Raw genomic sequence first — 23465 nt, forward strand, 5'->3', positions numbered from 1 at the left:
TTCTAAAGGACAGATTTTGAAGTTTATAGAAAGGCCTGCCAGATTCCACACGGTCCTGCTCCCCTCCCCAGACTCTCTCAATGCCTGCCTTAACTGGCCTGCTTACTATTCGTTGAACTTGCAAGCACACACCTGCCTTAGGTCCTTTGTACTTGCTGTTTCCTTTGCCTGGGATACAATTTCCCGAGATATATGCATGGCTAACTCCCTCGTTTTAAGTGGTTGCTGGAATGTCAACATCTCAATGAGTACTTCCCTGACCCCCACCCACCCCTACATTCTTGATACTCATTTACATTTTGTTGTTCTTACCTTAAAAAAAAAAATTGGTTTTTTTTTTTTTTTTTTTTTGCCAATAAAATGTAAATTTCTTAAAGGCAGAGATCTTTGTTTTGTTTACAGATGTATTGTAAGCACCCAGAATAGTGTCTGGCACATACACATGCTCAATAAATGTTTGATGATTAAGTAAAAACCCTTAATGACAAGTTTTGTGAGTCTACCTGAAACTGTCTGCTCTCACTCTGCTGATGAAAAAAGGAACATTTGTTCTCCCAGGCAGTTGTCTTGAGCACTCTTGGAACCAGACAAAAATGGCTCATATTGTTACACTTCTTTTTCTTTTGAGTTCACATATCTCTGGCCCTGTAGACCTGCTTATCCTGTCCCTCTCCTTGCCTTCCTTCACCTCTTCCTGCTAGGTAGATGACTTCCTTTCTTGTGCTTCAGGAACAAACTTCCCTTCCCATCAACCATCTCCCATTGATTTTCGGCATCATATGTGCTATGTACTTCTCTACTCTGCTACCACCCCATGAGCCCCTCTTCTGACCGTAGGAGAAATAAAGTAAATAAGAACTGTTCCTTAAATCAGAGAGGTGTTTATCTCTTAGTACTTTTTCAGTCCTGTATCAGATTTCATGGTTCCTTCCCTTCTTGAACAAGTGTTTACCATGGGGCATGTGTGCAAGCCAGTCTTCACTCTCATCATTGGTTTCCCTCCACTCTCTTTGCTGGACAGTATGTGCTAGAAACAGTTTAGGAGCCAGACAAACTTAGGTTCTAATCCCAGATCTGCTTTTTACTGACAGTGACTTTGCCCTGAATCTTTTTCTTCAATCTGTGAAATGTAGGTGACATCTTCTTAAAGGATTGTCATGAAAGTTAAATAACTCAATGCCTCACTCAGTGCGTAGCAGAGTTATCTTTCAATATATTAAGTACCCTCTCTTCCCACTAGTAAGGGAAAGTGATGAGTGAGAGATGTCTCCTTCCTCTGTTTCTTCCCTTTCCACCTCGTCAGAAGTGGAATGTCAGGGTGACAGGAGGCTGAAGAATACAGAACTGAAGCCCTGGATTGGAGGGGCAAGATATTGTAAACCCAGTTTCTGACAATAACAGAAGAGATGCAGTGATATGAGCAGGCCCAGATTTTGTACTTTGTGTCTCTAGTGCCTAACAGAGCCTGACATATACGAGACAGTCAGCATGTGTGGCCTTAGTAAAAGCATGTCGTTATCTCACAAAGATTGTTGGAAAGAAGGGAGATGAGAAATGACCAGTTAGTGTTTATCGTGGAGAATCAACCAGTATAAAAATATGCATTCCATTTTGTGGTTTCTCTGGACTTTTGTTTAAAATGTGAGTTTTCTTGACCACAGTATTGTATTTTTTTCAATACATAGTAGTCTAGACAGATTTTCAGTTAAATAAGCACATGTGAGCTGTCTTAGCCCTATATATAAAACACGTCTATGGGAAAATGCATTTCAGGTTACAAATGTTCGGTGTACAGATGTACTTTGGGAACATAGGGTAAATTGAGAACTTTATTATTTTTTTATTTGTGGTATGTGGTTAAGTTTTTTAAACACTGTGATTACAAAAGCATTTCTACAATTTACTGTAATTTAAAAAATAATTTTAGAAGTTGATTTAAAATGCTTTTACTTTTGTCAAACATACTTTGCTACAGCATTTTTCTTTTCTTCATAATTTTGTGGGGCAAAAAAAAAAAACCCTTTGTAGAACCAAACATCAACTTGGAAAAGTGAAGGAGACTTTACCCTTTTGTAGTCTTTCAGCAAGCACCTAAACTATTAAAGTTATCAGTCACATTTATCATCATTCCATTTCACTCTTGAATTTGTTTACTCATCAGGGGAGGCAAAGTTGCTCAGCAGGAGCCCATATTTAAGTCATGGACATACCTGTCTAGACTAATGAAATGTCAGCTTCTCATGTCACCTGTTGGGCAACTTGTACCTTCTACATCGTAACTATTCTGATTTTTTTTTTTTAATTTAGGTAAGATAGTGGCCATTTTTTCATGTCTGTCATTTTTTTTTTTTTAATCATTGTATGGTATTACTGTAGTTTTATTCATCATATATCCTGTATTTCTTTAACATTTCATTCCACAGGCACTCCAGAAAGTCTGAAAGATCTAGCATCCAAAAACAGACTAGGAAAGGCACTGCCTCTGATGCAGAAAGGTAGGCTTGGTGTTGTGCTGTGCTACCATCTTCTGTTTTACTAATACACTCAGTGGTGCCGCACTCTGATTTTATACCTATGTGGGAATGGTCTCATTTAAGAAACAAGAGGAGGATAATTTGAAGGCAACCCTTAAATCTTATGGTTTAAAAAAAAATCCTATATATGATATTTCTCTTAGTGATCATTCTGATTACTAAAGAAGATTAAATACACACTCATTCCTATATACATCTGAAACAAACAAACAAGCGAAAAACAACCCATCGCCATTGAGTTGACTGACTCACAGTGACCCCACGGGGTTTCCAAGGCTGTAACTGTTTGCGGAAGTAGACTGCCACATCTTGCTCCTGTAGGGCTGCTGATGAGTTCCAGCTGCCGACTTTCTGGTTGGCAGCCAAGCACTTTAACCACTGCATCACCAGGGCACCTTATGTACATCTTGGGACATTAGTATTTTGTTTCTGAGATCATTGAACTGTTACCAAAGATTATAGTACCTGGAATGTGCAAGTATTTTGAGTTTCTGTATTTATATGAATTATGTCATCTTTTCCTTGAAATCTCTTTTCTACAAATGGGTAATCTAAGATTCTACTTGTGTATTACAACCAAGGTAAATTTGCTGAGTAAAAAAAAAAAAATGTAAGAATTATAATGCATTACTGACTTTTACAATTTTGTTCGGTTCCACAAATGTTTTTGAGTATTTTTAGGTTTAAGATATTGGTACTTATTTTAACATAGCTGTAAAAACACCTGTAAAAAGACAACTAGCATGTATTCATTCACTCATTATTTTATCCAGCAATAATTGAGAGCATGTTGGAGGATACAGATGTAAATGAATGAGTGCGTTAAAGTGTCCTAGTTGTTTTTATAGAGGTAAGCACTAGCTACAGTGAGCACACAGAAAAGGAGCGCAGCGAGGATGAGCTTAGGAAATGTTTCACTTGAGCTAAATCCAGCTAGATGAAAGCAGATGTGAAAAGTAGATTATTCCACGAGAGAACAATGTGAGAAAACATCGAGACTCTTGAGTTTGGGGAAACCGTACCAATTTTGGGATGGATGGATAGAGACTAGGATTCAGGGGATGGGGCGAGATGGCTAAAAGTAAAACTGGAGAAATCCTTAGAACATATGCTGTTAATGACTTTGTGGGCCATACTAAAGAATTTCAACTTTCACTTTTTTCACCCATGAGCCATTGATAGGCTTTAAATATGGAAGGCAGATGATCAGTTTTGTGGTTTAAAATTATAGATCAATTTGACAACATTTCAGAAGGCGGGTAGAAAGATCCAAAGGTAGGTGCAGGATACCAGCTAGATTATCACAGTAGGCTTGACTGAGAAAGAATTTGTATAATTAAGTGATTTATTCAGTTAACAAATATGTGCCAAGCTCTGTGCTAAGGGGAGGGAATAAAATTGTGAGCAGCCAAGAATGAAAATTTCCCAGAGGAGATTACCTCTGAGTTGTTGCCAGTTTCTATCAAGTCAATTTGGACTCATGGTGACTGCATGTGTGCAGAGTAGAACCACTTGATAGGGTTTTCAAGGCTCCGACTTTTCTGAAGCAGATTGTCAGGCCTGTCTTCCAAGGAGCTTCTGGGTGGGTTCTAACTGCCCAGTAGTCAAATGCCTAATCTTTTGCACCACCCAGGGACTCCACTTCTTAGTTAAGATCTGAACGATATAGGTGGTGTTACACAGGTCAAGAGATGTGAGTGAGGGGAGGTGGAATTTTTCCTGGTTAATGGTCTGTGGAGATAGTGAGTGTTTAGGAAAGAATCCAAGAAATGCAAACAAGTGTTGAGTAGAAATTTACAGAGGAGTAGGCAGATGGACTTGGAGGAAGAAAATGAAGCAGGTAGTTCAGTTATATAAGTATATGTATGTATATGTATAGCCTATAATGAAACAATACAGATTGTTTCTATTTACACGTTCTTTAATCTTGACTCAACTAATGTAATTTCTTGGTAAATAACTCGAATTTCTTAGGTAAATTTTCAGTACCCAACCATCTTACCCAGCCCCTCCATACACATGATTTCACTTATTTCAACATGATTGAAAATTTCCTCAAAGTCATCTTTTTATTCCGTTCAGGCTACTTTCATGCATTTAACAAATACTAGTTAAATGACTAATCTGTGCAGCCATGGATTTTAGAATATATCAGTAAACAAGTTTTTTGACAGTAGGGTATTATTTTACAGTGTTGCCATTGAAAAGCCTACTGCTGCTATTGAAAGAGCCTGTGCAGGCCTGTAATGAGGCATTCTGGGTTGTTTAGTCAGGAGGAGCCGTTTGAAGACTGGACCTTAAATACCGTGTGAGTGTTTTAGAGGCAACTGAAGGTGCTTGACTCCAGATGAGTAATATTTGGGCGTGTACCCCTGAAACAGTGACAGTCATCTATTGATAAACAAAAATCCACCAGTAAGAATAGCAAGAATTTTATTGACTCTCAGTCTCAAATGTTTGTATAATAATAATATTACTCCTGAATTTACTTGGTTTGTAAGTTTTAATGTAGAAAACTTTAACCTTTTAGGTATGTCAACATGTTTGATTATAATTAAAGCTCTTCATGGAATTTTATTAGAGTATAAATTACATACCTATTTTTAAGTAAATTGTTGAATAGCTAGTTCCAAAAGAAGAAACGACCTAGCTTTTCTAGGTTAGTGTTGGCTCTCATTTCTTCAGAAGATACTTTGAGTCGACATCTAACTGCAGGTGAGCTGAGGACACAGCCTGAATGGTTTGGACACTGATTCTTGACTGATGGTAACTAGCATCTTCCCAAAAGGAGTCCTACCACACAGATAACCCTTGGCTTCTGGCAACCTTTGCTCTGTAATGGTCATAATTTTTCAACAGATTTTCCCAATAAGGAATAGCCTTGTAAGCAAATATTTTGAAAGATAAAGTGGCCAGTTGTAGGTGGAAGAGAGGCAAAACTGATTTCTCTCTCTTGCATCTAGCCATTTAGAAGCAGTGCTTCGGATTCTCTTAGGAAGCTCCCTAGTAAGATGTGAGTTTGACTTTTTCACCCTCATGTGAATTCAGGCTACGTGAACTGCTAGCACCATTTCTATATTCCATTCTAGTGACTCTTCTTGTGAACCCTAAACTCCGCATCCTAACTGGGGGATGTTTTGTCTGGACGATTATTTAGAATTGCTTAAGTGTGCGTTTTAAGTTCTACTGTAGCTATCGAAAGAGCCTGTGCAGGCCTGTAATGAGGCATTACTGTGTTGTTTAGTGAGGAGGAACCATTTAAAGGCTTGACCTTGAATACCATATGCATATTCATGCTTAACAAGTCATTTTAAAAACCTTGAACTCCAATTTGAAGCTGTATTAGAAGTGATTCACTGCGAGTCTGTTTGTAGCAATACCAGTGTCTGATGAGAGACCTAAGGTTTCGATGGGAAATGTGTTTTGCTTATGTTCAAGTCAAAACACTATTCTTAGGTGACGAGAATAGGCATGGATTTACCTTGGTGGTAAATACAGGTATTCATTTGGAAATGGTGAACCAGAGTCAACATACTTAGGTTTGAATTGGAATTTAGCTCTAGAAGTCTCAGTTTTTAAATTAGGATAATACTATTACCTTCCACATATTTTGGGGAATATTAAATGAGATTTTATATATACATAAATATGTATATTTGGTGCCCTGGTGGCATAGTGGTTAAGAGCTCAGCTACTAAACAAGAGGTCAGCAGTTTGAATCCACCAGGTGCTCCTTGGAAACCCTATGGGGCAGTTCTGTTCTGTTCTGTAGGGTTGCTATGAGTCAGAATCGACTTGACAGCAGTTTTTTTTTTTTTTTTAATGTATTTATACTTGTTGTTTTTACGTGCCATATATATGTTGTTTTTAGGTTCCATCAAGCCACTTTTGACTCATAGCAAACCCATGGTGAGAGTAGAACTTCCCCATAGGATTTTCTAGGCTGTAATCTTTACGGGAGCACATCACCAGGTCTTTCTCTCACAGAGCCACTGAGTGGGTTCAAACCACCAGCCCTTCCGTTAGCAGGTGAATACTTAACCATTGCACTACCAGGGCTCCATATACATATGTATGTATGTACCTATCTCTCTGTCTCTCTCCCTCTGTCTAATCTCTCTATCATCTACCAGGTGCTCCGTGGAAACTCTTTGGGGCAGTTCTACTCCGTCCTGTAGGGTCACTATGAGTCAGAATCGACTCGACGGCAGTGGGTTATCTATCTATCTATACCATAAAAAAACCACAGTAGGTACTAAGTGCCATTTTCCATATATTTGGTTTCTATAAACCTTTGGAACAGAATTCTGTTAAATATTCCCAAACTATATGATATTTGAACATATATTTATGTTATACGTTGCAAGATCAATACATTTACAGATAAGTGAAATTACCATTTTTCATCTCGTTATATAGAAACAAAGCCTATCTTAATTGACTGAAAAGAGAGCAAACATTGGAACTGGAGAGATCTTTGTGAACTTTACCTCAGCAACGTGTTAGCTCTTTGTCTTTTTGCAAGTCACTCTGTGACCTTCGGTTTTTCTATCTATAAATGGAAATAACACTTATTTCTTAGGGCTGTTGTAAAAATACAAGAAAAAAACACACACACATGCATACATACTTACATATGCATACAAGGTATGCACACAAGGCCTGGCACAGGTAGATGCTCAGCATAGTTGTTTCTGTCATTTTGCTTATCCTTTATTCACTCCCCATCCCATCCTCTAATATGGTTGTTCTAACTCTTTTTCATTCTATCTGCATCCTTATATTCTTAAGCACATCCCATTTCACTGAAAAGATGAAGGCTCTAAAGCCTGGAATCTCTCAACTTTACACTCCTAAACTTCAGAATATCTTTATGAATTCTCTTTCCTCTTGTCCAAAACAAACTGTACTGGTTTCAGTATCTCTCATCTCCAAACCTTGCTCTTTTCTCTTAAAGTTATGCGTTTCACTCTCCCTACTCCCTCTCCTGTAATCCAGCCTCACTCCCCATTATTCCCTCCTGTAGTCCACACTCCTCTCTCTTCCACAGGCAAAGTGGTTTTCCAAACTTCCTCTTTGGTCTGTGCTCTCATACTTGTTATAGGTTGCCTCGTGGCAGGAACTATTCCATTATTGGAGGACTTTTAGTTCATGTCAAAGAAGAAACAGATCTTGTGCTAAATGATTAATCTCAAGCACTTTAGGCTGTTCTCTTCAGGCCCTGAAGCCTCAGTGCTCGGGAGATGAGAACACTGAATTACCTACTCTTAAATTGTATAGTATTCACTCAGGAGGTAATTGACTTGCCCCTGAAGTTACTTTTTAGTTTGGTTCCACATAAGATCCACTTAAATTATTCACATTTCAAGTCACATTTAGGTAGCCCTTTTAGTGCTTATGAATTATATTAGGAATGAAGTGAAATTTTATTGAAATTGCAAGATCCATAAAATTTCTCAGTACTAGGGTAAAAACTATATTATTCAACTTTCAAGCCACATTTAGAAAGTATACTTTGGACAGGGATTGCTTGAAGTTTATTCTTATGATAATGGATTTTAAAGAGTAATAGATAAAAGCTCATATTCTTTATTTTTGTAAAGGACTTGGTCATACAAACATTCTCACATTAATTAATTCTAAAAAGTGTAAGTACGGTTGAATTGATGTGAAAAGTCAATTCAGAATGATCGAAGAGTTTTCAGTATGTAGAGTATTGGCAGTTCTTTTTTCTTTTAATTTGGAAATTGAGGTGACAGTCTAGGTTTCAGGGTCTTCATTAAGGTCTGATAAAGCATCAATCCGTAGCTCAAGAAGATAACATACACATTTATTAAAGACCTAAACTGTTGCCGATTGTTTTCTAAAACCTAACATTCCCCTATTTTATTGTTCTGAAAGTGAAGAGATGCCCTGGATCAAAATATTATAGCTGTGAAAACCATTTTATTCAAAAGGAAGGAAAAATTGTCACTCTGAATACAACTTGAATAAAGCACTCAATAATTAATGCACTTCTGGTGATCCATATGCGATTTCTTTACCCTCACAGATTTTTGGTCACTTAGTGAATTTTACAGGATTGCTTCAAAAAGGATGCAGTGTGATTGCATTGCTTATGTCACTGTAAAAGCCTAGTATAGGTATTTTAAATGTGCATTTTATTTAAAATATATACTGAAAATGAGGAAAAAGGCAAAAGCAGGTATTCGCGGCAAACATAAATGTACATATATATGTGTGAGTTTTTAAATTGTTAATCCCTAATTTATCCTTAATAACTCTGAACAGTAACTTTGAACACTATATTAAGATAACAGTTAATTTATGAACACATTTTAGAAGATATTTTTATATCTGAGAGAATGTGTTTTTTATCCATAGGTCAGCCATTTCCATTTAATCAGTTCTATAATAAAGAATTCTCCATTTTATTATATCATCTAATTTTTTGGTCTGCTTAAATTGACCTCAGAAGCCATCTCCTTTGCTACTTGGCAAAGACTTTGCTTATTGCAGAGTGAAATTATGAACATTGTGGAAATATACAGAGTTCTACAATGTATTATTTCTTCTTGAACACAAGTCCTTGAAATATCCCTGTATTCTTTATTTTAATTATATTCACTCATTCAATCAAGATCGGTTGAATTTATTGAGCTCTTACTCTGTGCAGCTATGTTTTAGGCTCTGGAGATTAAAAAAAAAAAATTTTTTTTTAATAAAAAATAAAAAACTAATAAAAACCAAGAGACAGCAGTCTCTGCCCTTGTGGAACTTACAGGAGGTTTATTACATTACAGGGATCTCAGTTAGTCTTTTAAAAACCACGTGGCATGCACATTTGCAATAATAACTTTTGTCAGTTTGATTTGAATTCTATTTCAGTAATTGAGTGATGGGTTTTCTTTTGGTTTTTAAAATCACTATCTTATAAGCGTAACCAGGTTTTCCTTGGACAAATGTATGGTATCAAAGTTAATGTGAACCTGCTGACTCAAGATCTTTTTTGACCCTAATGTTTTAGGGTTCTCCCACCATGTCTTTCTAGAAGGGGACACGCAGCCCCAAGAGCGACTGATCAGCCAGTCATTAGGGGAAAACATCCCACTCGCTCAAGGTCGAGTGAGCACTCTAGTGTCAGAACACTGTGTTCTATGCACCACCTTGCCCCCGGAGGGTCGGCGCCACCTTCTCCGCTTCTGACAAGGTTGCTATTCAGTGTCCAGCCCAGCATTCATGTCTTGCCTCCGGGTGTTGGTGTGGTGTTGTACCTTCCTGAGCACTCGATGCTTTCACTCATTATGACACCATAGTTTTTAATCCTTTCTTTGTGACACTTAAACCTCTCTCACATCCCCTATTACTTGCATCTATTTTCACTGTGCTAGTGGTATTCTATAAAGTTTCTGCCAATTAACTACCATTGAAAATGAAATTTGGCTGTGTTATGTCCTTCCATCTGTTTGTGGCATATTCATAAATAATTTTTTTAATTCTGTGAAATTTTTCATAAGGAATTACCTGAAATCAAAATGTGTGTTTGCTTTAAAACGTGTAAGAGGAATAAAAAATTAACCTTTCATATGTGTTCAGAAAAATCTTAGTGTTTTAGAGTCCTTTAGTTAAATAAAAAAAAAAGTTTGAATGCCAGCAGATGGAGGTCCACTTAATACTGAGCGGTAGTAATGTATCTGCGCTCTACTCAAATCTCCATTTGTAATTTCAGTCTTCATGCCAATAGATTTCATAGCATGTATCCAGGGTTATTTTTTCGAAATATCTTTGAAGGTTTTTTTCTATCTAAAATTAAATGATAAGTGAATGGTGATTTGTAAAAGTATGCAGCTAGAATCATTCTTATCATTTATAAATTATTCTAGAGTATTTATCAATTTAATAGTAACATTTTAGGCAACAGCCTCTCTTCACCAATTTATTCATATTTTTTATATCCAGAGGCTATAATTAGATCTGCATGGTTCAGCACTACCAAAAGTGGATAACTGCAGAAAGCACAACTTCAGAGAAAACTAATGAAAAGAAGTGAATCTGATTCTACTCAATTCAAGAGTTGATTTTGCAGAACTGTGTGACAGACTGTGCCCTATCTCCGTTAGCCCCTTTTTGAAATATTCCTTTTACACATATCATAAAAGTATTTGATTCTGCCTCCAAAGGTCCAGTTAGGGGTTTTATGTAACAAAAGAAGGAAAAGATTACTGTCAGACCATATTGGAATTTCATCATTAAATTTCCCCCTTTGTTTTCTGCCTGCAGAATGCATCGGCAAGGGAGTCCAACCCAGTCTCCTCCTGCAGACACATCCTTCAGCAATCGCAAGGGAAGACAGCTGCCACAAGTGCCAGTGAGAAGCGGCAGTATAGAACAAGGTATCTGATAAAGAGATCATTGTCCAAAAATCTTGGGTTTGAGAACCTCCCTGTTTTATACTCATTTTTTAGATGAATAGTGTTTTTATTATATGTAGTTTGTTGAAGGAGCCCTGGTGGTATAGTAGTTAAGCACTCAGCTGCTAACGAAAAAGTCAGTGGTTTAAACCCATCAGCCGTACCACAGGAGAAAGATGTGGCAATCTGCTTTCTAAAAGATTTACAGCCTTGAATACCCTATGGGGCAGTTCTACCCTGTCCTACAGGGTCACTATGAGTTGGAATCGACTTGATGGCAGTGTGTTTTGGGTAATTTGTTGAATCCTAAGAATTTAAGTTTTTTAGAATTTTATCTGCAACACCTAGTTACAGTGGTTCATGGCATTATACTCAATTTTTGCTTAGTGAGCGAATGAATGAATTTTAGATAGTAATTTAAAAGAATTCATTGAGTCTGGAAAGCACCTTTGTTCAAAGAGATAAAAGAAGAAAATAAAATTTTAAACGCTTTAGTATAATGTGATATTTTATGTGTTAAAAGGAGGCTTATTTTACCTCATTTTAAAAACATGTTTTTTAATTAAACACTTCATCATATTTGAAGTCTTTACTAGTGTTCTTTAATTTAAATGGCAATATCTTGTTTTCTTAAAAATATGTTTGAGGATGAAAAATTACTTGGAGCACACATTTTAGTGTTATTTTCAATAGTTTATGTTAATTTCAGGTTCCCTTATTTTAAGCATATGAGCAAGAGAGGGTGTTATGTGTTTGTTTTGACAAGCGCAAACTAACTTCACTAAATTACCTGGGCTTGCTGATTTAATACTGAATCATAATGAAAAAAATAGTCACTGTTTTCTTCATATGACCCAAGGTGCGATCCCAAGCCTCAACAGATGAAATGATTTATCATCATTATTTGTTATCACATGTTTCATATCAGGGGTTTGTTAAGCAATTTACTGACATAATTTCTAATTTGGAGTTGCAGTATAAATGCAGTGGACTTACATAAATATTAAAACACGTACTGAAAATCTTCATATACTATGAAGCAACTGAAAGGTTGACATTTTGAATATTTTTTCCAACAGTGTCGGTTGTTAGTGATGTAAAAACATGTGTTTTATTCTGTATTAATGGTTCTGGGAATGTCATCAGGGTAAATGATGACACTGTGCACCAGTGTTTTAACCATTTAACTGAAGTGCTTTATTGAATGTATTACAGATATGTTAAAGACCTAAGAAGATAAATGCGTTGTTTCGAAGACTGATATGGCATAGTTTGTCATGCAGAGTACTTGATAATAGTAGAAAAAAATTAGTGTAGAGTTTAAGAGGTATCAGCTTATTAATAAATACTGGTATAGTAAACTCTGAATTTGTATTTTTAGAAATCATACATCATGTTGATGAACCATGCTTTAATTTTCAGGGTTGTTAATAAGGTATTCTTTTAGTTAATGAGGAAAATGTTCCGTGAAAATCTGACTTTCTTTTCTAAAATACCAATTAATTCATTTAACAAACTTTTCTGGGAATATTTTGAGAAGATTATTCATAATTTTATTAAGACTCTAATTAGCAGTAATCCAGATGAAATTGTTTTAAAATTTAATTTTTTTAAAAAAACAAAAGTTGGTGTGTATTTAAATTACCCATTCATGAACTCCTGTTGCACAACTAAAAAAAAAAATGACAAATTTTGGTGTTCGGCTACAATTCAGTGTTACCGACCATGTTTTGCAAAAGGCTAGTATCCAAAAAGTTGTTGGTTCTTAAAATTCTTTGCATTTCCTCCAATTGCAAATAAAACACTCTACCGGTTTGAAAAGCACATGAAGGCACTGCGTACAACTCTTATGCAATAGAATTATAGCTGTATTATTTATGTGGAAATGAGAGTTACTTCTACAAAATCAGTTGGATTGTATGTTGGATTTTGGTTTTTAAAAAGGTCACATTTTATATTGTAAATGTCATTGTTACTATTTACGGTATTTGTATTCACAGTTGTCTTTCAGAGCAATCATCAATTTGTAAAGATTGAATTGAGGTAGGAAGAAGGGAATGACAGAGGATGAAAGTGATGGAGCTATTATTTTTATATTTACTATCAAAAATATGGTAGTAAACACTTGGTTATTTGAGGTTCCTGAAATATGTGATCTCAGTAGTCGTATAAATATATCCAAATGATAGTAAACAGATATTGTTTCTGAGTGTTCTTTCGTAATTAAAATAAATGTGGTTTACTTTATGATGTTAATATGTGCTTCGGGACTTTTGGTAAATGCTGATATTGTGTACCGTCATCTTATTATGGGTCTATTTCAGACTGAATAGTTCAAAGGACAATTTTGCTGGTCCTAAAACATTTTTAAAAGTAAATTTAGAATTTCATTCATGAGCTAGACAGGATTTAGCACATTTTATTTGTAAGATTGATTTCATTGTTGTTCTTAGGGCTATAGAATTGTATGGTTGTACTTTGTTTTTTTCTTTTAGTATTATTTATTAAACTTTAGTTCTGTCTTCTATGAAGATTAACTCTGGCTGCAATTTATTTGCAATTAATTAAGCCTGTACTGCGCTTGACTTCTTCCTTCCTTCCTTCCTTCCTTTCTTCTTTTTTATTCATTTGCTTTTTTTTTTTTTAACAAAAGGTGATTTTCTTTATTGAAAATTGAGTTGATAAGCAGTTGATTGGTAAGAGCAAATATTTCAAATGGTTTAGATTCCTGAATAGAGATACAACTTCTTGATGAACTTATAAAATAACTTTATTCATATACATTCTGCAGATATAATTATCTACATTATTGTTTTTAGGGTATGTTTTAGGATGATTCATTTGTTTGACTGGATTTGTTTCTCTTGTAATTTGAATTTACTACTCTCTGTATCATAAAAGCAATCTCATTTTAATGATTAAGATATCACTTGAAAAGACGTTTGCTTAATTTTTCAAAAAGTATTTTGAGGTTTCTTCTAAAAATTGGAAATGCTAGCCTCTTTGCTGTGTGGTACCTGATGATTATGTTGGAGTATATTTAGGGGAAAAGAAGAGGAGTGATTACGATACAGATTTTGAAATTAAGTAGTTGAAAAAGTAGCCATACATTTTAGATAACTAATGGTATGCGATAATTGAGAGCAAAGACTTCCAAGAAATTTCTCTGGCGATATTCCAGCATTATATTCCGATGTACCTCGTATGTAGAGTAAAACTGAAAGCAACATAATCAGTTGTATTAAAAAAATGTTGGGTGACTTTCTGAAACCAACCAAGTGATGTTATTTTATGCTTAACTGGATGTTTTTGTAAAGAAGAAATATTTAGACATAATTTAAAAACTAACAGTGGTGTCCCACTTATGTTTTATGTGTCCTATTTTTTTGTATTACATTTGCTACCTAAAATTCTAATGATATTCCACTTCAGAAATATTTAGATAGGCTATTATTTATCAGTAGGCATTATACTGACAAGGAGGTATATTTAAAGCTTTATGAAATATCTAAGAAATATAGTCTTCAGAGAAGCAAGTAATTTCACTTTGAGATATTTTGATATAATTGGAGGAGAAGAGAGGATTACTTAAACTACTATTTTTTTTTTGCATGTGGAAAGTGTTACAGAATATTTTTCACAGTGGAAAGAAAATGCCTACTATCTAGTAAAAAATGAAATTTACTTTTTATTATATGAAATTTTAAATTGTCAAAAATATCAGTTTTGAAATAAAAATTTTAATTATGAGCATTAAATATGTTTTGAAATACATTTACAATAAAGAATCACAACAGATTTAAATTAAACTGTTATAGCAAAATTAGTGCTGAACTATTATGCAATTCTGAAAAGGCAAGAAAAAAAACATGAACTATATACTCTTCAAATGGCAAGCATTTTCCAGTGTTTCTTTTTTTATTTTACATCTTTAAATTGTTATAGTCATTCTTTCTTTGATTGATTTTAGTGCCATATTTGAGACTTCCTCCTGGTCTGTCATTGTATTATCATGTCACATTTATGTTGTACATTTCTATTGTTCATGCCATTGTCTTAATTCGTATTTCCACATCTAACTATAAATTTGCTGATTTCTTTCTTTTGTTTCCATCATTATGTGCATTTAATTCATTGAAGAACAAGAAAAATATAACTCTTCCACAACAGGTAAATATTAATATAACTTTTTAACCATTTAATACTGTTACTTTTTTGTTATAATATGTAAGAGTTATATAAGTGTGTTCATTGAAATAATGGGCAAAATTACTTAACAGTCATTTCCCTGAGATGACTCTTTAGGGCATTTAGTATTAATTATTTCATATTATGAGCTGTTCATATCAAAGAGAAAAGGATTACTTTAAAATTAAGAATATTTTTGCTTCAAAATTTATCCATACAGACAACTAGAAAACAGTTCTCTTTGGAAAATACTAATAGATTTTTTTGTTTTTGCTTGCTTGTTTACATTTCTCTGCTCTCATTGATAAAGGATTTAATTCTTAGCTCCTACACAGACTAGAATCTAGGTACAAAGGAGTAGAAAGCCCCTGGATTTGGCCGTCCAGATAATAGCAGTAATGTTACTGAATATTGTGACCCTCTCTGCAGCCATGCATCCAGGATGTGGCTGCCTAAATACTACTCCTTTTGGCATCGATTTTTTTCTGATATCCATTAATCCTGTCTTCGTGAGGGAAATAGGAAAAACAAACCATTCAGCTTCAGTAGTCACACATTGTTGACCTGCTACCTTATTGTCTTTTCAACCACATTATTTTTAGGTCTTAGTGCTTGAGTTCCAGATAGGTCCAGGCCTCATCCCACTCTCATGTGTTACCCACATGATTTCCTATTCCTTTTTACTGTTGGCCTGATAATCAAATACTTGAACATGCATTTTCAGCTTGATGTATTATTAACATAAAATACTTAAAATGTGTATAATTCTGTATAGTTTTTTAAAAGTATTTCCTCAATATTTGAATATGATTAATGATTGAATTGTTTTTTGCCCATAGTAATCCTCAAAGTTAGTTCTGAGAGTAGCATCATCCATAATTTATGGATGAGGAAACTTGGGTTCAGAGAAATAAGGAGATTTGCCCATTCATATTGCCAATAAGTAGTAGACTACAAAACTAGGTCTTTTTACTTGTGATTTCCTTCCACGGTACTTTGGTGCATCCCATTTTAATAGGCATAACTTTCAAATGTACTTCTCTAACTCTTAATATATTGAAATATGTGTTATTTATGCACCTCAGTATTACAAAGTGGAAATGGGAGATAATATTCTATTACTTATTTTAGGTTGAATTTATAAAAATATAATTACATTTATACTCACATATAATGTACATATTGTGACATAGTGTCTGACATACTAGGCAATAAATAGATATTAATAAAAAATGAAATATTATTCAATGAGATCTAGATGTTTTGATGTGTAGGTTTTACATAGATTTTTGACTTTCCTGAATTTTAAAATCAGATGCCATAAACACACACTTTAGATTTAGCAGTACAAAAACGGCCAATATATTTCATTTGTAAATAGACTCAGAAGAATTTAGTTGGGTTGACAAGATAAATTTTAGTGCAATAAAAGCATGAGAATTTCGTATTGAAAGTGAGTTATGACCTAATTCATTTATCTAAAAGAAAGTAAAACATAATAATTCTTCATTTAGAGCTCTTCCATATGTATTGAAAGCTATAATTAAAAAAAAAAAATCTATAAGTGGTACAACCTGAAGTCTCCATGAAGTATGTACATTTAAGACGTCAGTATAGAGCATGTCAGTTTGTTACAGTTTTAGAGGTTCAATGTGTCCTAGTGTCCTAGCTGGGAGCTCAGGTGGCACAGTGGTTAAGAGTCCTGCTGCTAACTAAAAGGCTGGCAATTCAAATCTACCAGCCATTCCTTAGATACACTATGGGGCAGTTCTATACTGTCTTGTAGGGTCACTATGAGTCAAAATCAACTCGACTGCAATAGGTTTGTTTTTTTTTTTTTTTGATGTCCTGACTGAGAGATGTCCTCACCCTGCCAAGTCTTTCTCAGAGATGGGATGTGGACGTGCTTTAGAGAATCAGCCACATGGCTAAAAACAACCAAAGAGATAAGTTACGCTTTACCTCCATAAAGGCACAGGGTAGCATAAGATGCTGTGCCTCTCACCTGAGATTTTAGGGCAGGCAGCTCAGGCACCAAGATTTAAAGAAGCTCAGAAAAGATAGAGGCAAGTTCAATAAATTTCTGTAAAGTCAAATTTTAGGCTCACATACCTCATAAGAAATGACAAGTATTGTTTAACATAGAAACCCTGCTGCAATGAACCGAAGTCTTACTCTGAGATCTTTCATATTGCAGAATTCAAGTTAGTACTCCTGGGAGCCCTGATGGTACAGTAGTTAAGAGTTTGGCTGCTAACTAAGAGGTCCACAACTGGAATCCACCAGCCACTTCTTGAAAAACCTATGGGGAAGTTCTAATTTGTCTTATGGGGCCGCTATGAGTCAGAATCTACTCGACAGCAATGGGTTTGGTTTTGGTTTTGGGTTTGAGTAGATAAGGACTGAATAGCACCATTCCTAGCTGACAGAGTTTATTTCTGATGAATTGTAGGTGAAGGAATAGGATGGCCAACAGTCCCAGTTTTTTAGGGACTGAGACATTTCCCATGATGCAAGACTTTCAGTGCTAAAATCTGGACATACCTGGGCAAATTAGGATGGTTAGTCACCCTAACTCCTGACCTATGATGGCCAAGTGGTTAAGGCGTTGGACTCAAAATCCAGTGGGATTTCCCTCACAGAGGTTCAAATCCTGTCACAGTGTCCTCTTTAAGGAGCACTGGTGGCACAATGGTGAAGCACTTGGCTGCTAAACGAAAGGTCAGCAGTTCAAGCCTACCGGCAGTTCCAAGGGAGAATAATACCTGGCAATCTGTTCCCATAAAGATTACAGCCTAGGAAACCCTGTGGGGAAGTTCTACTCTGTCCTATTGGGTCGCTATGAATAGGAATCGACTGGACTGAACACAACAACAACAAAATGACGATGAGGACAGTCACCATAACTGTAGGGACTAGTCTATGAATTTTCCAGCATATGTTTTAAGTTCACATAAAGGGAGGTGTAAAATACTATCAACATTATTAATAGTAGATAGAATTTATTGAGCACATACTGTATATATATCAGTGACTCAATTAAAAATGTTACTTATCTCATTGTATATTCACAACCACCACTGAGATATAGCTGTTAATACCTTCGTTTTCCAACTGAGAAAACTAAAACTTAAGAAGGCTAAAACCTTACTTCCTAATCAGTCATTCGTCTGTAAGTGGTAGCACCAGGAATTAGACACAGGCACTACTCCAAAGACCTTGTTCTTAACCACGTTGCTCTACATCCCCTCCAACAATTGATTTTATTAATCCATAAAACATTTATTGAGTACTTGCCGTGCATGCGTTGCCACATAATTACAGTAACCTGCACAACTGCAAGGGAGGTATTGTTTTATAAAAATAAAGTAAAAGGGGTCCAGTAAAACGCCTAAGGTAACAGTGCTTCTGTGGGACAGAACCAGATTTTGATTCCACAGTCCACTGCTCCCTGGTGCTGTAACACCTACCATTTACGACACCAGGATCTTGAAGGGCCCACTTAGGCATCCAGCTCACCCTGATGAGCGCATTCAACTAAGTATTCAAATATTTTGCTTGCTTCTCAACTTACCATGCAACTTGAGAAAAGGAAGCCACTGCATTTCAAAAAGATACATCCTCAGTCTCCAAGAGCTAACTGAGGAGCTGTAAATGTTCATACTACTGCATTTACCTTTTACTTCCTTCTTTTATGTTGAAAGCTGAGAGACCTTATCATTTTAGACTTCGCATACTGCTTTATAGGCATATTTTTAATTATTCATTCTAAAAGTAAGCCAATTTTTCCCTCTCTGCTACATTTCTTGGACAGTTTTAAAGAGCCCATGAATGTAGTTTGGGGGCATCGAAATAATGATAAAAGAAGATCAAAACTGAAACAGAAAGTAAATGGCTTCCAGGTGAGAAAAATGTTATTGTCATAATAAATTTCTAATTTATATGATTTTAGATAGCAATTCTTGAGTACGTTAACTTTTTGGATTTTGGAAACAATTTTGTATCATTACAAAGCACATTATGCTATCTTTTCTACAAATATTAATTTCCTTTATCATAGAAGATAGATAATTTACACACGTGAAAAATGAGAGGCAATTAGAGTTCAAGTGATTAAAGAAGTGATTTGAAAAGGAATAAAGAGTAAATAGAATTTTATTGCTTTTTGTTTTCCTGTTTCCCTGATGAAATATATAACAATTATCATAACTAGATCATAGTACCTGTTCAAGGATTGTCTATAGTCACTGTATTCTTAAGTACAAAGTTTCTATAATAAATCTTAAGTAAATTACCTATACTTTCCTTCTCTGAATATTGGCAAGAACAGTTTGAATGCTAAGTCATGCATAATACAATTTTTGTGAATCTATTAAGTATTCATCTTAATTAGGTGGAATTTACATTAAAAAGTGAAAAACTTTAAGTTTAATTATTCCCTGTTACATTAGTTGTTGTGTAGATGATTTTGCACATTTATTTTAATAGTACAATATAGTTGTAAAACATAGGAGCAAGTTATGTAACATGACTTGCTAAAATAAACTGATTTGTGTATTTTTCTGAATCAACGTCATTTTAACTGTCATTAAGTAGCAAGGGTATTCAATTTCATTGACATTTTTATTGTTATTTAATATATGCGTGTTGGAGTCCCTAGGAGGCACACAAGGTTTCAGCTCTGGGCCACTAACTGAAAAGTTGGGAGTTCAAAGCAACCCAGAGGTGCCTCAGAAGAAAGGCCTGACGGTCAGCTTCCAAAAAGCCACAGCCTGGAAAAGCCTGTGGAGCACAGGTCTACTCTACACACACGGGGTCGCCATGAGTCAGAATCAACTACAGGGCAACGTTTTTTTTTAATATATGAATATTAGGCCAGGTGATCTGTTTTCTGTTGTTATATGTCAGGATTCCAAAAGTGCAAATTTCTTAATCTTCCTAGGCATTGCTTCTTCTGAACACTTACTATGAATATTTATGAATCCTTATTCATAAATATTTAGAGCTCCAATAGTAAAAGTGTCTAATTTATCCATTTATATTTTTTACTACAAACCCATAAATATTACTGCCATTCTAGCCTCCTCTTGAAGCTTTGGAGACATACAGGGTGGAGCAGCCCAAACAGAACAACTCAGAAGTTATGATCTTCACCCTGTTTTCCTATTCTGCTGATTCAACTGTAATCATTTATAATATTAATATAGATTTTTTTTTTTGACTTCAAAGTATTTGACACTTACCTCAACCAAGCCTCAACTTGTAAGAGATATTCACTTGAAGGAATAAATCATTACCCATTTCTTCCTGGGCTGTGTGGAGAAAGTACAAAGGAAAATAGAAGTCAGGCAAGTGTCTAGCCATGTGGATAGACTCTTTTATGCTTTTTCTCTAAAGGTGTGTATATCCCATAACTATTGTAAAATGTGGGAAAAGACTAAATAAATTGAAGTTAGCAAAGACACTATTTTAAGTTATGCCCCATCAAGCCTTTCAAGATAGATTGTGTTGTCATTAATGTTATTGGAATAATGACAAATTACGGACAAACATGTTAGCAGTCACTTGGGATGAACCACATGACCGCTTCAGTGATTGGTTCTGTTATCCCCAGAAAAGCCTTAGTTATATGGGCTGTCCCTCATGATGGGTTTTTTTGGGTCATGAAGACTGTATTCCAAGAAGTGCCTCGTAAGGAAGATAGTGCTCCCTCTCAAAATCTAAATATGTTTTTAAAAAACTACTTAATTCTGTTTAAAGGAGCTCTGGTAGTTCAATGGTTAAATATTCCTGCTGACCAAATGGTTGGCGGTACGAACCAATCCAGCAGAACCCACCTAGCAGCTCCTCGGGAGAAAGACCGGGCGCTCTGTTTCAGTAAAGATTCCAAGAAAAGATTACAGCCAAGAAAACCTTACGGGGCAGCTTTGTCACGTGGTATTGCTATGTAAGTCAAAGTCAACTCAGCAGCATCTAGCGACAGCAGTCCTGCTTAACACAAAAGGACAAGGTAAAATGACAGCTTCTTTCACCAAGAGCCTAACTTTCTCAACTCGTGATGCTAGTATTTTCAGACAGGTCGGGATTGTTGACTCTGAGAAGGGATGTTTGCCTGAGTTTTGCTCTAGATAATACAGTCAAAGTATACATTCTAGAATAAGAGATGGTCTTATGATTTTGGCTGCAGTGAGATTTGAGTATATATGCAAATTGCCCATGTCACCTATGCCAATATTGCATTTCATTTGTCTATACCAAAGCACGGGTTATTTTCTTTAAAGGCCATGTGATGTTTTCATTTAATTCACTTTATTCCAGGAAAATGACCCATAACTTGGGTATTTCTACATAGTCAAAATATTTTAAACATTTCATCTTTATGTATGTATAGTGTTTATGTATGTGGGGGATAGAGGGTAGATAAGTATTATACCAAAGTTTCTTAATACACTTTTTTTATTCCAAAAATAAGGATAAACATGAAAGGAATGCATTTTTTTAAATAAACAATAGAAAATAGTGATGTAAAATATGACTGGTGAATTTTTTTCTTAATGTTTGTAGTTTGATAAATTGGCAAATTCAAAAACATTGGAAATTAGATAATACAGCGAGACAAAAGGTCACTGTAATTTCTCACTATTTACAAAAGTGAAAAATCAAAACAAATTACCAATACCCTACCAAAATAATATAGACTCATAGAACATGGCAGCTGGTAGTTACTGTGAACAGTCTCTTCATTTTACAAATAAAGACTCTGGATGGAGAGATATGATAAGAATTCCCCAAAGTGACATGGATGACCTGATGAATGGTGATAGGACTAAGACTATAATCTATGCCTTGTCACTTTAATCCTAGGTTCTTTCCGTTTTGCTACCTGGCTCCCAAAAGGATGGGGAATGTTTATCTACCTTAATAGTTCTTATTCCTCTAAAGCCTAAACAACTGTGAGCAGAGACTAGTATTTTTTAATTTTAAAATATCAAACAATCTTGAAAGACTATTTTAAGGTCTAGTTTATAAATTAAATTACCATGTCTTTCTGTTCAGACTTTGAATAGTTTATACTGGTTATAGACTTGAATACTCAGCTAAATCTTTTCATCTTTCATTACTTCTTAATTTCTGTATTCCTCATTATATTGTCTACTGAATTTGAGTTCCCACTATCAGTAAAGTTATATCTTAAAATAAAAATGCTCAAATATTTTGTGACACTATCTATAATTACAATTAGGAATACAGTCTCTAGTAAATGTCCTTGTCTTTTTTTTCCTGCTCATGTCAATAATTAAGACATTGTAAGTGTTTCATTGATACTTCATTTTACTTGACAACTGCCAAGTATGTGGTCATTTACCATTGCCTTTTCTGAGAGATGCACTGGGGCAAGGATGTGGCTCCATTGTCAGTGAACTCTCATTGTACTGCTATAAACCATGGAGGCAGAGGCACTAATTATCTGTTCATAAAGTGTGGTAGCACATCCTAGTTAACGAGGCATGCTTAATTATCCTGTCCAGATGTTATCGTGCATCACCTTTGGCACATGTACTTGCTAACCTTGTTAAAAAAATAAAATGCTTATAATATCTATGTTTTAAGGTATCTCAGAGAATATTTTATCATCTCTATTCTTTTTTTACCATCATGTTTCACCTAAAACTATTGAAAAATATTGGAAAGTTTAAAAGTATATTAATATGGATTATTTTTTGCCTATAAACACAGACATTTGAATTTCAAATTCATTTTAATTCCTAGATGCATAAGGGGAAATGTGAAAGATTTAAGGAAGTTGAAGATCTGAGCAAATGTATTTTTATATAAATCTAAATTCATAAATAACCTTTTAAAATATCTTTATGAAAGTTTAATGTTTAAATTATAATGATACTGAATTACATGTAAGTAGAGGGTCAAGTGAAACAAAGGAAACCCTCATTGAGATGGATTGACACCATAGCCTCAAAAATAACTTCAGATATATCAAAGACAAGAAACCTCAGGACCAGGTGATGTTTTGTTCTTTTATACATAAGGACACTGTGAGTTGGAGTCAACTCAATAGCAACTAACACCAACATACTATTTACAATATTTTTAAGCAAGTCGCAAAGGTCTGGTAATGAGCTTCCCAGAAAATTACATTCTTCTGGGAGGAGAGATATTGTAGAAGTTTTTAGTGATGGGTTAGGGAAGATTTATAAAAGATTCGTAAGTTTTTTTTCTCCCATTAGGTCACACTCCCCTTTTAAGAAACTTATGAAAGGGATAGATCTAGAAAAATGCATATAAACAGGAACACAATATTTGCAACTGATTT

General features: G+C 35.0%; 1 protein-coding gene across 11 annotated transcripts in view; it reads left to right on the forward strand.

The window, feature by feature from the left end:
• The window catches only part of RIMS1 (regulating synaptic membrane exocytosis 1), a 476384-nt gene that overhangs the window by 350653 nt on the left and 102266 nt on the right, over positions 1 to 23465 (forward strand). For 2 of the 11 annotated variants that reach the window (XM_049895192.1, XM_049895203.1), the window contains 3 exons: positions 9562 to 9744; positions 10815 to 10927; positions 15086 to 15115. In XM_049895192.1, coding sequence (XP_049751149.1) covers positions 9562 to 9744; positions 10815 to 10927; positions 15086 to 15115 — 326 coding nt within the window. Of the gene's footprint in view, positions 1 to 2423; positions 2496 to 9561; positions 9745 to 10814; positions 10928 to 15085; positions 15116 to 23465 lie in introns of all 11 variants that reach the window. The other 9 variants (XM_049895223.1, XM_049895235.1, XM_049895246.1 and 6 more) reach the window with 5 other exon arrangements.

Source organism: Elephas maximus, chromosome 1 (genome assembly GCF_024166365.1).
Source record: "Elephas maximus indicus isolate mEleMax1 chromosome 1, mEleMax1 primary haplotype, whole genome shotgun sequence".
Classification (NCBI taxonomy): domain Eukaryota; kingdom Metazoa; phylum Chordata; class Mammalia; order Proboscidea; family Elephantidae; genus Elephas; species Elephas maximus.